General features: G+C 42.9%; 1 protein-coding gene across 2 annotated transcripts in view; it reads right to left on the bottom strand.

Moving 5' to 3' along the window:
• FAXDC2 (fatty acid hydroxylase domain containing 2) overlaps window positions 1–14,707 on the bottom strand; it is a 28,075-nt gene extending 13,368 nt beyond the window's left edge. Inside the window, exons 1-2 of one of the 2 annotated variants that reach the window (XM_038534950.1) lie at window positions 14,567–14,707; window positions 1,064–1,111 (exon numbers count right to left, since the gene is read on the bottom strand). In XM_038534950.1, coding sequence (XP_038390878.1) covers window positions 1,064–1,111 — 48 coding nt within the window. In that variant the 5' untranslated portion in view covers window positions 14,567–14,707. Of the gene's footprint in view, window positions 1–1,063; window positions 1,112–5,892; window positions 5,915–14,566 lie in introns of those variants that run through there. The other variant, XM_038534949.1, reaches the window with a different exon arrangement.
• Window positions 14,708–18,145: the final 3,438 nt, after the last annotated feature.

Here is an 18,145-nt window from a genome sequence, read left to right as displayed (position 1 = left end):
CATGAGAGACACAGAGAGAGAGAGAGGCAGAGACACAGGCCGAGGGAGAAGCAGGCTCCATGCAGGAAGCCCGATGTGGGACTCGATCCAGGGACTCCAGGATCACACCCTGCGCCAAAGGCAGGGGCTAAACCACTGAGCCACCCAGGGATCCCCCTACATCTTCTATTTCTAAGCCCAGATGGAGTTTGCTCACATTCTTCCACAGGAGAGAACTGGATGTGCTGGTCCCTCTAGGTGTGTGCCTGCTGTTCATCGGCTGTGAATTGGACCGTGTACATGGGGGTTTGGGTGAAGGGAAGCTGATCTAATAGGATGTTGTATTATAATCCAGACTTTGGAGCTCTCAAGGGGCAGACTGTTTTACTGACCCATTCAGAGCAACCTGAATCTGCCCTGAATTGTTTATTTTTAGCTTACTCCATCCCACTTCTGATCGAAAAGACCAAAAAGAACTAAGTCATTTTCCACGGTCAGTGACAAGTTTTTGAAGTGCGAGTGCTCCTCAGGGTCCTGAGCTCTGGAAATGAACTTTCAGCTCTCTCCTTGAGGGCTGAATGGGCAGGACCAATCAGAGGAACTTGTTCTTTTAAACAGGCCATTGAAAGGTCACCCTCAAGCTTGCCAGACATTTCCCTTGGGTTTTGCAATTATTCCTTTTTTAGTATTCAGAAGACTCTTTTCATGAGCTTTTCAGGACTTGCTAGGAATTTTTCATTTGTGTATAAGCAGATCAAGCTAAATCAAAAACCTCAATTTCGCGTATAGAATCAGCTATTTTTTTCGCGGATTGTGGTGTTTTCTCTCTCTCTGGCAGCCGGAGTGAGAGGATTATAAACAGGCCACAGGTCTCTATGAAGTGCAAGAGAACAGTGCAGAAGTTAGCTGGGCTCAAGAGCTGGTGCCCAATCCCATTTCCAGCCCCTGGTAGGCTGCTTCTGTCTCCAGAGCAGTTGAAAGGGTTGGTTTCACAGGCCAGAGGGATAGAGCATTTGGGGCCAAGGGACAATGGGAAGACAGCCAGCATTCTCACTAGCTTGGTAGGTGCGGTGCTGGCACTTACCTGCTTCGGCTTCTCATTATGTTGCATACTTCCAGCTTCTCCCTTCATCTGGAATAAGAAAGCACCAGTGAGTCATGATGTCATGTTCACAGGCAGCCAAGGAAGTAGAACATGAAGAAAGTCAAGGTGAATGGCTCACTGTGATTTTTAATGCTGGCTACTCTTTAAAATCATCTGGGGAGTTAGATAACCTCTGTCTGGGCTCCAGCTCAGGAGATCGAATTCATGGGGGCATAGGTAAACACGAATCAGAGAGTTGGCAATGGGGGACTCCATCTGCATGAACTGGCTTTCTACTAGATGAACTGTGACAAATGCTTCTTTTGAATAGCTTCACTCCCTGCCTCACCACAACCCTGTCTCATTCAGAAGAAATCTTTCCTCTGTACCCTAACTGCCGATGGCCTACAGTCCCAAGGAACCAGGACTGAAATCAGAGTTCGGCCCTTGACTTGCATGGCCAGCTTGTGTAACCTCTGTGAAGTTAGGTTACCACACATAGGAGCTGCATTTGTAATGTTAACTGAAATGGCAACATTTTGTAAACTGTTCAACACGATTCAAATGATGGGTGTGTTTATATGCAGGAATCATTGAGACAGCGAGTCTTGAAATGTGACAACTTTCTCAAGGTTATATCATAATTGTGTCTATCATTTACTAGTTTTAGGATCTTGGTCAAAATCTCCTTTCTGAGCCTCAGTTTCCTCAGCCATAAAATGAGAATAACAACAGGGTTTCCCACTTGTGTGATCTCTGCTGGGATCATGTAAGTGCCATGAGGACAGGCTCTCTGGTGTGTCTTTCCTTGGGCCTTCACACAGTGGGGGCTTAGCATATGTGTAGTGAGTGGATGCAACAAGCAGAGGGGCTGGTTTGTTGGGCTAATGTTTCCCCAGAGAATCCCTACATCAGAGTCACTTGGGGGTTGGCCAAAACCCAGGTTTCCAGGCTATACTCCAGAGTCTCTTCGGGTAGAGCCTAGGAAACTGCATTTTAGACTTTCCTGAGGTGGTCCAAAGGGACTTCATTGTCAACCCAAGCTAGGTAAGCTATGGGCTGTGGGTTGGTAAAGGTAATGGTAGCAGAGTGAGATGAAACCGGCAGTCATCTGAGCTGTATAAGGGCACAGATTGGCTCTGGGAAATGTCTTCTCATCCATTCCCGACTCCCATCCCCTCTTGGCAGAAAATAGAAGCTAGAAATCTGGATTGCTGCAGGACAGCACTTCCCTAAGTCTACCCACTGGGGGAGATATCACCAGCATGATGAAATCTAACCCACCTTAATTCATCAACCAAGCACAATCCATTGGGACCTACTCTGTGCCAGGCCCTGTGGCCTTGGGTGGATACGGCAGGGCACACAGGGAAATCCATGGCCACTGCCTTCAAGTTGCTCATAGTCCAGTTGGAACCAAGCCTAGTAGTATAGGATGAAGTCCAGAAAGTGCAGAAAGAATGGCAGGAAAGGCTCAGGGTGGGGGCGAAGAGGAGCCAAGCTTAGAGCTGGTGCTAGGATTTTTTTTTTTTTTTTAAGATTTTATTTTTTCATGTGAGACACACACAGAGAGAGGCAGAGATATAGGCAGAGGGAGAAGCAGGCTCCCTTAGAGGAGCCTGATGTGGGACTTAATCCTAGGACTCTGGTGCTTCTCCCTCGGCCTATGTCTCTGCCTCTCTCTCTCTCTCTCTGTCTCTCATAAATAAAATCTGAAAGAAAGAAAGAAAAGAAAGAAAGAAAGAAAGAAAGAAAGAAAGAAAGAAAGAAAGAAAGAAAGAAAGAAGAAAGGAAAGAAAGAAAAAAGAACGAAACAAGAACGAAGCACGCAGAAAGATATACTCCTAGAAATAAAAAAAGAAATAAACGAGATCACTACAACATACAAAAACGAAAGAACAGAAGCCCCCGAACTACAGAAAAGAAAAGAAAAGAAAAGAAAAGAAAAGAAAAGAAAAAAAGAAAGAAATTAAAAGGGCAGCCCGAGTGGCTCAGCGGTTTAGCGCCGCCTGCAGCCCAGGGCCTGATCTCGGAGTCCTGGGATCGAGTCCCACATCGGGCTCCCTGCATGGAGCCTGCTTCTCCCTCTGCCTGTGTCTCTGCCTCTCTCTCTCTCTCTCTCTCTCTCTCTCTCTCTGTGTGTGTGTGTGTGTGTGTCTCATAAATAAAATCTTAAAAAAAAGAAAAAAAGAAAGAAATCCTAGGACCCCAGGATCATAACTTGAGCCCAAGGCAGATGCTCAACCACTGTGCCACCCAGGCATCCTTGGCGCTAGGATTTAAGAGAGCACAGGCCTATTAAAGTCTTAAGAGAACTGTGTTCACCATCACCACTACTTTAACACCCAGGGGGGCATTCCTCAACACAATTTAACAAGGGAAAATAAGCAAAGGTAAAGAATTGGGAAGGGAAAGGCAAAATCCTCACTATTTCTTTTTTTTTCCCCTCACTATTTCTTGATGGAGTAGTCCCCTCCTAATTGTGGGGGTACATCCCAAGACCCCCAGGGGATGCCTGAAATGGTGGGTAGCACCGAACCCTTTCTATACTTTGTTTTTTCCTATATATATATATATATATACCTGTAGTAAAGTTTACTTTATAAGTTAGGCACAATAAGAGATTAATAACAACAATAATAAAATAGAACAATTATAACACAATACTGTTAATAGAAGTTATATGAATGTGAGTGATCTCTCTTAAAATATCTACAATATTTATCCTTCAAAGCAGAAATCATTTGTCCACATTCAACTCCTCAGTTTGTCACCCATAGACCTGACTACACCTGCCACAGACTCACCTTTGCTCTTTGTCACTGCAGTTTGGTCTCAGGTTGCCACAGCATCAACCTTAGCCCTTATTCATGAGAAATTAATTGCTTGGCCTTTCTTTCTTTCTTTCTTTCTTTCTTTCTTTCTTTCTTTCTTTCTTTCTTTCTTTCTTTTTCTTTCTTTCTTTCTTTCTTTCTCTCTCTCTCTCTCTCTCTCTCTCTTTCTTTCTTTCTTTCTTTCTTTTTTTTTCCTCTAAGTTGCTTGGTTTTTCTGATAGTTTGGGTCTTTGGTATGTGTTCTTGCAACTCCTGGGTGCCCTTCTGAATGCCCTTTTTAATATTGGCCTCTTCCAGTAGCTTCTTGGCATTCCTATTAAGCGTTTTTGTGACAAATTTAAAGTGTTTCTCCATATTTGAAACAATGCTGTGGCTTCTCTGGGAAAGTGGCAGCCTGGGACAGTGGCTGGATTTGGTAGTTGGGTGGTTGGGGATGGCATGCGCCCTGAGCTGGCAGCCAGCTTGACTTTGTTGAGTACCTCACTGCTTGTTTTATTGTAAAGCTTTAATAATTACAAGTGTGGTGGTAGCACATGAATAGGCAGACATCTATAACAGATTAGAAAGTCCAGAAACAGATGTATATATATAATATACTTATCATATACATACTTCATTTATCCATTCATCTGTTGATGGACATTTGGGCTGTTGCCTCTCTATGGCTATCATGATAATGCTGCAATAAACATTCGGCACATAGATACATATGGTCTTATATGTATCATACCTCATATGTATATGAATTTAGTATATGATAAAAAGAAATCAATATAAATGGACTTTGAGCTGAGCAGATAGATGCTGAACCTCCCCTATGATAAGAGAAATGTGCATGAAAACTACAATGAGAGATTATTTCTCACACATCAGCATGGCAACGATCCAAAAGTTTGATCACATGCTCTCCTGGTAAGGCTGAAGGGACTTTAAAATTGCATTTGTTCTTGTTCTTTTAAAAATGTCTTTATTGATACATAAATCACATACCATACAATTTACCCATTGAGAGTGTACATTCATTCAGCTTTTAGTATGTTCATACAGTAGTGCATCCATCACCTCAATTGATGTTAGGACATTTTCATTACCCCAAAGGGAAACCCTGCACTCTTTACTCATCAATTTCCAATCCCTGCCTCCATCTACCCCCACTCCAGACCTAGGCAACCAGTCATCCACTTCCTTTCTCTATGGATTTGCCTATTCTGGACATTTCAGATTCATGTGGCCCTTTGTGAGTGGCTTCTTTCACTGAGCATGTTTTCAAGGTTCATCCATGTTGTAGCCAAGTAACATTTGTTTTATTGCCAAGTAACATTCTGTTACATGGATATATATCATATTTTGTTTATCCATTCATCTGTTGATGGGTATTTGGGCTGTTGCCACTCTGTGGCTATCATGATAACACTGTAGTAAACACTCATCCACAAGCTTTGGCACGGACATATTTTTATTGCTCCTGGATGTGTGCTAGGAGTGGAAGTGCTGGGTCCTACCGTAACAACATTGGCCCTTTCTGGGAATGTGAAGTGGTTGCACCACTTTACACTTTCAATAGCAATGTATGAGAGTTCTAATCTTATACCCTCACCAACACTGACTATTGTCCCTATTGAAGAGTGTCAGAAGCTGGCTGAAGAGGAGCATTACAGATCATCTGATCCTGTCCTGTGACGAGGAGGAAGGGACTTAGATAAAGGAGGGCAAGCGACCTGACTTCCCAGGATTTGTAGATGGCATAGCCAGGATCAGGGCCTGGCTTTCAATATCTCTAAGGATATTTTATTCTTTTGTGTTTGATCGTACTTGGTTGTATTATTCTAATGCATGTTTACCAGCTATGACCTTAGGAAATACTGCTTCTCTTTGACCCACATTTCTTATAGATTCTTAGGCTGGAGAAAGGAAGAGGCAGCCGTGCCCTTGAAGTTGCCTTCCAGGGTTTGAGGAGTTAGGACAGCAGAAGGAGGTGATATGCAAGCTGCTTACCATCTCCACAGGGATGACATGATGCAGAAGGGATGCAGTCAGCTCAGAGGAAAAGCTGTCAGGGAGGAATGCTGAGACATTTGATACCCAGTCAGGGAGACAACATATGATTTCAGGAAAGGCATCAGAGGGTTTAGGGTGGTGGTAGTGCAACCCCCATCCCCAGGCAGGAGAACAGATTTCAGCCACTCTAGAGTACCACCACCCCCAACCTCCCCACTCCAGGCCAGCTTCCTTGCCATCCCTGCTCCTTCTTTCAGTTCCCTCTGTTCTAGCCAGCAGAAGGGGAACCTTTTAACAGGCCCATAACTGTGAGTTCTCATGAAAAGCAATGGAAGAGAAGCAATGGATTGGAGCAAAGCCATGCCAATGGCTTTCACTCTGGTTCTGACCTGGGATGGCAGCCAGGATTTCTTTGCTTGCTTGACTGCTAGTGGGTGCTCCGTAGTCATATTCCCCACCACCCAAGCCTTCCAGAAGGCAAGCTGAGCAGGTATTTCACAACAGCAAGTCTCAATCCCAACCTGTGGTAAACATCCCCGCACCACATCTAGGACAAAATGTGTTACTTAATAATCTGGGTTTAAAGGGATTTCCAGGAGCACCTGGGTGGCTCAGTCAGTTAAGTGTCTGTCTTTGGCTCAGGTCGTGATCCCAGGGTCCTGTGATCAAGCCCTGCATCAGGCTCCCTGCTCAGTGGGGAGTCTGCTTCTCCCTCTCCCTCTGCCCCTCCCCCTGGCTTGTGCTCTCTATCAAATGAATAAAAGATTTTTTTAAAAAAGGATTTCCAAAAACTCTCCCTTAAGTAACAATTTTCTCCACCTGCATTGTCTTAAGCAATTCCTGTTGACCCAATTCCAATTTTGCTCCACATCCTCAGTGTGGATAAGGGCCCATTCTGAGAAGCCACCTTTCACACAGTGATAGGATTCTTGGACAAGCCAGGGTCATCTTCAGTCTGGCAGTTTGTTGCCTGGATTCTGAAAAGCACAGATCTTTCATCATCAGGAAGGTAGTGGTGTTAGTACCTTTGGGGCTAAGCCTGTCAAGTGTCTTAATAATAAGGAACCAAGTGTCAAAGGAAGCACCTTCACCTGAGAAAAACTTGGGGATCTCAGTGTCTACGAACCATTGGCAGACAGGTGGAACCTTTCTATCACCTCAGACTTCCCTCCTCAATACTTGATGGAATGTGTGAAAGGCTCCGTTGACCCTGTTGAGATAACCATCCCTTTTGGAGAAGGAAACAGAAGGATTTGGGGTTTATTTGTTAAGCTTCCAGGATTGCCATACCATGGGAACTTTACTTAGAAGGCAGAGTTTCATCCTAGCTTTTTCCCCACTTAGCATCACCATTGTCTTTACCAAGAGCTCATGAAGTTAATGCCATATGATCTCTGATCTTTAGAAGCTTATCTGTTCCTTCTAGGAACATTTATGAAGAACTTACTTCATGCAAGGAACCCTGGAGATACAAGGATAAATAAGAAACTCTCAGTTTAAGATTTTATCTGTCTGATAGAGCACGCTCATGCAGTGGGGAGAGGTAGAGGGAGAGGGAGGAGCAGACTCCTCACTGAGCAAGGAGCCTGATGTGGGATTGGATCACAGGATCCTAATATCATGACCTGAGCTGAAGGCAAATTACTTAACCAACTGAGCCAGCAATGGCACCTAGAAACTCTCAGTTTAGATACATAAATCCATCATTCCATCCATAAATCCATCAAGGAATGATGGATTTTAGTTAGATCATACTTAAAAAAAAATCAAGATAGATGTCACATAATTAAGACATATAGATCAATGGAACAGAATAGAAGACTTGGAAATGAACCCACAATTATATGGTCAGTTAATCTTCAACAAAGCAAGAAAGAATAGACAATGGGAGAAAGACTGTCTCATCAACAAACAGTGTTGGGAAAACTGGACAGCTACGTGCAAAAGAATGAAACTGGACCACTGTCTTACACTATACACAAAAATAAACTCAAAATGGATTAAAGACCTAAGTTTGAGACCTGAAACCATAAAAGTCCTTGAAGAAAGCACAGGTAGTAATTTCTCAGAGATTGGCTGTAGCAACTTTTTTCTAGATGTCTCCTGAGACCAGGGAAACAAAAGCAAAAAAATACTATTGAGACTACATCAATATGAAAAGCTTCTGCACAGTGAAGGAAACAATCAACAAAACTAAAACTTACGGAATTGGAGATGATATTTGCAAATGACATATCTGATAAAGGGTTAGTATCCAAAGTGTATAAAGAACTTATGGGCAGCCAGGGTGGCTCAGCGGTTTAGCGCCGCCTTTGGCCTGCGGCATGGTCCTGGGGACCCAGGGTTGAGTCCCACGTCAGGCTCTCTGTATGATGCCTGCTTCTCCCTCTGCCTGTGTCTCTGCCTTTCTTCTCTCTCTCTGGGTCTCTCATAAATAAATTAAAAAAATATTTTTAAAAAGAACTTCTAAAACTTAATGCTCCCCAAATAAATAATCCAATTAAAAATAGGCAGAAAGGGCATGTGGATGGCTCAGTAGTTGAGCTCTACCTTTGGCTCAGGTTGTGATCCTAGGGTCCTGGGATCGAGTCCTGCATCAGGCTCCTGTGGGGAGCCTGCTTCTCCCTCTGCCTATGCGTCTGCCCCTCTCTGTGTGTCTCTCATGGATAAATAAAATCTTTAAAAAATAAAAATAAATAAAAATATGCAAAAGACCTGAAACCATAAAAGTCCTTGAAGAAAGCACAGGTAGTAATGCCTTCAGTTCAGGTCATGATATTAGGATCCTGGGATCCAATCCCACATCAGGCTCCTTGCTCAGTGAGGAGTCTGCTCCTCCCTCTCCCTCTACCTCTCCCCACTGCGTGAGCGTGCTCTATCAGACAGATAAAATCTTAAACTGAGAGTTTCTCATTTATCCTTGTATCTCCAGGGTTCCTTGCACGAAGGTATAGGCAGGAATGTGGTGAAAGGGGACCCTTCGTGCACTGTCAACGGGAACACAAACTGGTGCAGCCACTCTGGTAAACAGCATGGAGGAGGTTCCTTAAAAAGTTAAAAATAGAATTATCCTATGATCCAGCAAATGCACTACTAGGTATTTTCCCAAAGAATACAAAGCACTAATTCAAGGGGATATATGCACCCTGATGTTTATAGCAGCATTATACATAATAGCCAAATTATGGAAGCAGTCCAAGTATCTTTCGATTGATGAATGGATAAAGAAGATGGGTGGGTGTGTGTTCATGTGTGTATAAATTTATATATACATGGAATATATATACCACATTACCACATATATATAGATACATGACACACATATGTACTTATACACATACATGTATACACACATATATGTGTGTATATATACACATGTACACAATAGAATATTCAGCCAAAGAAAGGAATGAAATATTGCCATTTGCAATGACATGGATGGAGCTAGAGAGTATAATGCTAAGTGAAAAAAGTCAGAGAAAGACAACTACCATATGATTTCACTCATATGTGGAATTTAAGAAACAAAACAAACAAGTGAAGGGGAAAATAGAGAGGTGGCAAACCAAGAAATACACCCTTAGCTATAAAGAACAAACTGATGGTTATCCAAGGGAAGGTGGGGGTGGGGAGATGGGTGAAACAGGTGATAGGGATGAAGGAGGGCACCTGTTGTGATGAGCACCGGTCTACAGAAGTGCTGAATCAGTACATAGTACATCTGACCCTAATATTATGGGTATGTTAACTAATTGGAATTTAAATAAAAACTTAAAAAAATCAATATAGATGTATGAATCTACTACATGACTATCAAAAGCTGCCACTGAAGATATTCCCTACTCCATTATTTAATTCTCCAAAAGAAGCAATGTATTTTGTATTAGGGTACAGGTGCGAAATTCTTATAAAGATTAGTGTACAGTTTTCCTCTTTGGAAGAAGTGGTATGCTTTTTTTGTAAAATGCAAAAAAATTTAGGCAATCCATTATGGTCTCTCCCCCCTGCCTTTTTTCTCAAAGCTAAGCTTAATGCTCAATAATTACACTTTGGAGGATTTTTTTCTATTATACAGCCCTATATAAAAAATGATATATATATAAAGATGTTCAGTGTGACACTTTTTAATCTCTAAGGATTAGAAACAAATTAAATATCCATCAATAGCGACTGGTTAAATAAATTACGGTACATCCAGTAGTGAAACATTTTTCAGCCAGTAAAGGAATAAGGCAACTTTGTGTGTACTCTCCAGAAGTATTGCGTGAACAAAACAATGTGTGGAACATATGTGTGTGTGTGTGCATGCTGTTTATGTATGCATAGGATAATATATAGAATATCAGACTATTGCAGGAAGAATATCTAAGAAACTGGTTACAGTGGCAGCTTCTGGTGAGGTGAACTGGGCCACTGCGGGACAAAGTAGAAGGAAAGCTATCTTTTTACTATAGTGCCTTTTTCTGCCTTTTGAATTTTGTACCATGAGTAAATTTTACCTATTCAGAAAATTACAGAACTGTTCAAAATTTTAAAAATAAATTCAATGCCCATTCACAGGAAATATTAAAGATTTGTAATTAGCTCTCTCTATAACTAGCTTTCTACTTCTCTAAATCAGATTAATTTCAACTCCTTTGAGAAGTCTTTGTTTCCCCTGAAACTGTAGGCCAATTTTTCCATGTTCATTCTTCAGGATAGAAAGATCCATAGCTTTCATTAGATTATTAAAGGTAACTCTGATTAAGAACTAGTGCCCTGTCTCTTCTTTTATATTTATTTATTTATTTATTTATTTATTTATTTATTTATTTATTTATTTATTTATTTATGTTAACAACTTTCCATGTTCCCAAAGAAAAGCAATGGTGGTAAAATATCTGGTTCTTTTCTCTTTGGATTACAACTTAAAACAGAATGGAAGGTATTTACTGAGTGCCGGATGGTTTCTGATCAGTTTTTACTTATTTGCAGTTGTATATCTCCTTGATTGGAAGCTGCTTCAAACTCTTTTGAGATGGAGACTGGCTATAGAGTATCAATAAACAGAACCAGATATTAAAATTTAAAGCAAGAAATAAGAGAGACTAAGATGCTGGCTTGAATGATTAGGGACTGATATCTAAGTTGGACCTGAGAACCCTCGGCTCCAGGTAAACCTGGCCAAAGGAAAGGTGACTGTTTACTTTCTGGTGGTACGAAGGCCCCTTTGGCTACAGGAGCCATGGCATTTGTCTGTTCAAACCTGATGTCACTGGAGGCAATGAAGCATTTCCTAATATTTGTTCTTTGGCTAAGGTAATACACCCACATACTCTCTAAGAATATTTACCTAGGTGGCTGACTCCTCTAAGCTGCGCAACCCTATAGACTGCTGAATATTTTATGCCACAGCAGCTTGTTTTTTGTGCCTCTCTACCCACTGGCAGACATGTTTTCAGTTTTAAGTGGACAGAGTCCATCAAAAGGTTCTAGGAGAGACCCCAAACATGGCAGGCAGATGTGTCTTCAACCACAGAGGTTGAAGGTGAACTACATTGATTGCTAATGGGAGTGCTTGCATTAGAAATTTTGGCAAACAAAAACAACAGCGATTAACATTTAATATGTTAAGGTGCTATAATCATTACATTTTTATTGTGTTTTCTCCTCTGACCTTTTCCTCTACCTTTGGCAGTGTCCTATCTAATGACTAGATATTATCTCAGAGCCCTTCAATTCAGATGCTACTGTTTTCCATCAGAAGACATGGAGGCATAGAAATGTTCAATGTTCAGGGGATCCCTGGGTGGCTCAGCAGTTTAGCGCCTGCCTTCGGCCCAGGGCATGATCCTGGAGTCCTGGGATCAAGTCCCACATCGGGCTCCCTGTGTGGAGCCTGCTTCTCCCTCTGCCTGTGTCTCTGCCTCTTTCTCTCTCTCTGTATTTCATGGATAAATAAAATATTTTTTTTTAAAGAAAGAAATGTTCAATATTCAGCTTCAAATTACCCAGCTATTTAGTGGCAGAACTTGATTTCAGTGCTTGGTATACTAACTGAGTCTGCAAAAAGTATAGAATGTGCTGGTGTTGATGAATGCAGGGTGGGCATTAGGATTGTGAAGGAACACACAAGAATGAGCTCAGCCTCTATTAGCTGTGAATAATGGATTAGATAGTGTGTGTGTGCGTGCACACAAGTGTGCAGGTGTTTTAATACTGAAGGGAAAACAGAACATGTTTTCTCTAAAATATGAGTCATTTTTTCAAGAAACACTTATTGTATGCCAGATACAGTGGTAGCTACAAGGGATACAAAGATGAATAGGACATGCTTCTTGCCCTATTTAATAAAGTAATCCTATATAGCTTTGATTTTCCAAATGAGAAAGTATGAAGGAGGAGAATATGAAATTGCATTTATGATGGGAATGCATCTAGGGAAGAGAAAGAAAGGCACTAGAGGTAAATAGTCTAATATTTTGTTACAATGAATTGATTCCCCTTTAAAGGGAATTTGATACCTATTGTGAGATTATCCAAATTAGATACTTTTTAAGTATGGTTCTTTTGAGAGCAGGTGATTCTGACTATGTAAGCTTGTTACTGAACAATCCCCAGTCTACGAAAATGATACATGATACGGTAAGGCTTACAGCAGATGTTCATGACCTTGAGAATCTGAATATGGAACAGAGGAATAGGGTGAAGGTGGGAGGAGTAGAGACAGTTTAATTTTAAGTTTTGTCTGCAGCCTGAGTCTTTCAGATTTTCTTTTCTTTTTTTTTTTTTTTTTTTAAAGATTTTATTTATTTATTCATGATAGTCACAGAGAGAGAGAGAGAGGCAGAGACACAGGCAGAGGGAGAAGCAGGCTCCATGCACCGGGAGCCCGATGTGGGATTCGATCCCGGGTCTCCAGGATCGCACCCTGGGCCAAAGGCAGGCGCCAAACCGCTGCGCCACCCAGGGATCCCTCTTTCAGATTTTCTTTCAGATTCTAGGTCCCTGAATATTCTGCATGGTTGAGGAGTGTCCCTTTTATAGGTATAAGTGACATCATCTTTATATATGACTGTCTACTGTTTCTTTGTAAACATCTTATGAAATTAGTAGAATTATTTATTTACTTTTGGAGGAGAAAAAAAGGCAAAAAAAAAGACCTCACTGATCATCTAGCCTACCTCTTCTATTTCATAAGCAAAGAATATAGGCCTCAAATAACAGAAGTGACTTATTTCAAACTCTTCAGTTTCTGGAAAAATCCAGGCTTCCCGAGACTTCGCTGGGTGCTGCAGGTGTGTTTGAAAGAGCACAAATTCTCTTTCATTAGTGGGGAGCAACGCTGGGAGAGGGCTACTGACAGGAGGACTGGAACTCCCATTACTTCAGCCTCTGCTCTCAGGCTGTTGTCTTCTTGGAAAAAATTGAGCAGTCTGCCTTTGGAGCTGAGGACACTGACCTGAAATGTAGTTACACAGCTTAAAGCCTCTGGTGAGGAAGATTCTGAGGAGCTGCTGTGACCACGGTATGCATACAAGTAAGACTTTTATAGACGAAAAGGTACTCATTCAAGAGGATGAAATGCCTGAAGGAAAGGTGAAACTCCATGCCCCAAAGACCCTGGATTGTTCTAGCAATGTTCGCTTCACTGCTTTTGCTGCAGGATACGGGTACCCTTTGAGAAGTGACTGTCCTGCTTGGTTGTCTGCCTGTGAAACCGAGGCTGCCTGTTGGTTTACTGTGAGATCCACAGGACCAGGCACGAGCCTGCCATGTAGCAGATATTCAGGAAGTAGCTGCTGAATAAGTGAAGGAAGAGGAATTGAAGAAAAATCTTTGTTTTTTGCCCTTAGGAGGTGTCCAACACTTGCTTTGAATGTATCAGCACCTTTCCCTGGTACTAAGGCCTCTCTGTTCTAAGCATTTAGAGCATTTGTTTTACCAAATTGATTTCAGAATCTTGATTATCTCAATCTGAAAAACGTAGTTGGAATTGCACACGAAGCTGAAGCAAACCACAGTCTGTATCCTGTCTTGCTTGCCTAAAGCCCCAAAGGGCCTGTAGGTGCATCTGAAAACCACCACCTTTATCCCTCATCCCCATCTACCCAGTGCCTGCATCCCCTCACCCAGCAAGCTTTTTGAAGGTCCTTTCTAGGAACTACCAAACTGCTAGTAATCCTGAAAACAATGGTAAATCTTAGTATTTTGCAACGGGACAGCTTTGACACGGTTGTTCATCTCCGGCTCACACGTTGATCTCGGGACTCTACAGTTTTAAGACAGTTAAAACGGGCTGGGTGCCTCCCAAGGCGATTCTGGAAGTTGCTTCCCGACAGACAGACTTCCCACCGGATTTTCCTCTTTCAGAACTCTGACTTGAGAGCGTCTCGCGTATTCACAGCGTCGTGAAGCCAAACCCCGTCCATCGGACAGGACTTACTGTCAATTGCTAGAAAAACAAGACTACAGAGGAGGGGGTGGCCCCCAAGGCAGAGTCCGCAGCCTTCGCGGGCGGCGCGGACCAGAGGCCCCGAGGAGCCGGCGCAGGACGTGGTTCGGGGCGCCCCTGCCGGGTCGTGCGAGCGGGGGAGGAGGCGGGGAGCAGAGGGGAGAAGCACGGCCTGGCGGTCGCTGGGGGGGCTCGGGCGCCCGCGGCCCCCAGCTCCCGCCCGCAGCGCCCACTCACCTGCGCAGCGCCCCGCGTCCCCGCTGCTGCGAGGTCCCCGCCGCGGCCCAGGCTCCTCTCCTCCCGGCGGCCGCCCCGACCAGCGCGCGGGGAGGGGAGGCTGGGCCCGGCTCCTCCGGTTACGGAGCAGTCACTGGCCCCGGCAGGCACGTGACGGGAGGAAAGTTTGTGTTTGCGTGCACTGGAGAGGGGCGGCTCCTCGAGGCCCAGAGGAAGGCGTTTGGCCACATTCCGGGCTTTTTCCTCCCCTTTTTAAAAACTTCCTTCCTTCAGGGGCGCCTGGGTGGCTCCATCCACAAGGGGTCCGGTCAGGTCGTGATCTTAGGGTCCTGGAGGCTCAGGGCTCAGTGGGGAGGCGGCTTGTGCATTTCTGGATTCCCTCTTTCCCCCTCTGCCTCTGCTCCCCAGCCCCCAGCCCCATTCTTGTGCTCTCTCTCTCCCCCCTCTCAAATAAATCAATAAATCTTGAAAATAAAAAATGAGGGGCAGCCCGGGTGGCACAGCGGTTTAGCACCGCCTGCAGCCCAAGGTGTGATCCTGGAGACCCGGGATCGAGTCCTACCTACATCAGGCTCCCGGCATGGAGCCTGCTTCTCCCTCTGCCTGTGTCTCTGCCTCTCTCTCTGCATCTCTCTGTGTCTCTCATGAATAAATAAATAAAATATTTAAAAAATAAATAAAAATAAAAAATGAAAACTTCCTTCGTCTTCCCCAGCTTAAACTGTTGCTCTCCTGTATGAGGCAGGTGCATTCAAAGATGTGGCTTTCAAAAATAAATTAATTAATTAAAAGCGGAGCCCCCGTCTGCCTCAGTGAATGGAGCCTGCGACTCTTGATATCAGGGTGATGAGTTCAAGCCCCACCTTGGGCAAAGATATTAATTTAAAATAAATAAATAAAAGATGTGGATATCAGATACTGTGTAAGGTGGAAGGTGGGCCATCCAAGCGGGTAAAAAGGTTGCAGGGACCAGAGGATCTCATTTTCTCATTTTTAAAATTGCTTCTGTTGCTACTGAGGACAGGCAACCGAGGAAAGTTGCATCAACTATTACTGAGTCTAGGGCAGCCCGGTGGCTCAGCGGTTTAGCAGGCTTTCAGCCCAGGGCCTGATCCTGGGGACCTGGGATCAAGTCCCACGTCAGGCGCCCTGCATGGAGCCTGCTTCTCCCTCTGACGTGTGTCTCTGCTGCACTCTCTCTCTCTCTCTCTCTCTCTGTCTCTCATTAATAAAAACAACCAAAAACTTATTACTGAGTCTAGATACAAGAATCTAGATGGAGGTCAAGTGTACCTGTTGATCGAAGCAGGTAACAGGATACAGGATCCATAACATGAAATGGTGAGCATCTTTGAAATAGAACTGAGCTTTATTTGTAAATTTCTAAAAATTACTATTAGTTTTTTAAAATTTTATTTGTTTGACAGAGAGAGAGAACACTGAGTGGGGCAGAGGGAGAAGCACACTCCCCATTGTGCAGGAAGCCTGACATGAGGCTTGATCCCAGGACCCTGGGATCAGCACCTGAGTCAAAGGCAGACAGACGCTTAACTGACTGAGCCACCCAGGCAGCCCTAAAAATTATTTTTGAAGTTAATATGTGCAACTGACATAAAATACAAAAAAATTAAAAAATGCATGGTAAAAGCCTTTTTTCCCTCTTCCCCAGTCAGCTAATTTTCCCAAGTGACACCCCTGTGACCAGTGTTTTATATGTCCATCCAGAGCTTGTCTATATAAATACAAACAAGCATGTCTCCCCACTCTTTCTTAGAAATAGCACACTATATATGCTTATTCTGCTCCTTGGTTTTTTTCACTTAGCAGGTAAACAGGGAAATTGTTCTGTATAGTTCCTTTAAGAGATAACACATTCTTCTTAATGGCTGCACACTGTCCCATTACCTATATGTGTCATTATTTGGCAAAAAAAGGACCATGTATTAGTTATCCTTACCTGCCTAATTCCTGGCACAATGCAAGGAATTATGCATTGTGCCAGGAAACATGCTTGCTCACAAAATAATTACATTTTGTAAACCTTGTTCATGTTTTCCCTCCTCTCTCCTTTTGGAAGTACCAGTACTTTTTTTTTTTCAATATTCCAGATATTTATATAATATACATATTCCCCAGCAGACCAAGTCTGTCTTGTGCACTGATCAAATCTTGCTCCTTGATCCAATGTCCATCTTAATCTAGTTCCTCTCATATAATATTATTCCCCACTACTTCCTATTTTCTAATGCTCTGAGTATCACTCTCACATATAAACATGTGTCGATCACTTACTATGTGCAAAAACATTTTTTTTAATTTTCTGTTATCCCTACCTCTATGTCATTGCTCATAGACTTTCCCACCCAGATATTCCTTCCTGATCCTGCCCACTATTCTACTTCTGGTTCTTTTTTTTCTGAACATTTTTAGCTTATGTGGTCAGTGCTTCCCCAGAATAGCATGCAATCTTTTTCTGTAATCATTTCAAGTAGGAGCTTTATGCATTTCCATGGTGTAACTCTGGCACATAGCAGGTCCTCAGCACAGCCTGCATAAATGAGAATCTCTTTCTGGTCCTCCTGGGTTTTCTTTCCATCCTGTCTTTGAGGAATTGCTCGGCTTTCTTGTTATCTCAAGGTCATGTAAGACATCTCCCTCCTGGAGGCACCTGCGTGGCTCAGTGGTGGAGCATCTGTCTTCGGCTCAGGGCATGATCCCGTGATCCTGGGATCAAGTCACGCATCAGGCTTCCCATGGGGAACCTGCTTCTCCCTCTGCCTATGTCTCTGTCTTTCTGTGTCTCTAATGAATAAACAAATTTTTAAAAAATTTTAAAAAAGAAAAAGACATCCCCCTCCTGGCTGTTCTCCTTTAAAGGAAGTGCTCTTGAAGAGAGGTCCAAACATCCTGGAAGAAGGTTCAAACTGAGGACTGCCATCCACGAACTTTATGACCTTGGCTTCTCTGAGTCTGTTTCCGTACCTGTAAAATGAATGAATTGGCTTAGTGGATCTCTGAGGCCCCTCCCAGTTCTAATGTCTGATGATGTGGAGTTGAAACTTAGGAGTGCGTTTACCAATTTTTCTGGAATACATCCTCTATCCCATCCCTCAAATAAGCACATCTAGTTAGAAACTTCAGAGATATTCAAAAGCTTTTGTGTGCCATTTCTCCTAGAACATTACAGAATGTTACAGAAGTTCAAAAGAAGATTCTCAATTCTGGTCATATAAAAAAAGATCACTGAGATTTTTGAGATCTGGCTATAACACCAGGGATACTGGCTTTGTCGCATGAATGCACAGGGAAAGGGAGAGAGACTGAGAGAAAAGAACTTTAGAACTGACTGGAGGGTCCCAAAGGATAAGTTCTACTCTTATCTGCATTAATGTGCTTAACTGCTGTCTTTCATTGGTCTGCATTTCTGTTTGCCTAGCTCTGTATAGGCAGAGATCAACCTCCTTCTTTATAAAGAACTGAATATTCAGTTAGCAGCCTTGAAGAGTTTCACAGTAACAATAATCAATAATCAAAAGGATGTGGTAGCAAATAATTCTCAGAATCACCTAGCAAAATTAT

Source organism: Canis lupus, chromosome 4 (assembly GCF_011100685.1).
Source record: "Canis lupus familiaris isolate Mischka breed German Shepherd chromosome 4, alternate assembly UU_Cfam_GSD_1.0, whole genome shotgun sequence".
Classification (NCBI taxonomy): Eukaryota; Metazoa; Chordata; class Mammalia; order Carnivora; family Canidae; genus Canis; species Canis lupus.
Note: the sequence above shows the minus strand (reverse complement) of the source record. Positions and strands in the feature narration are given on the sequence as shown.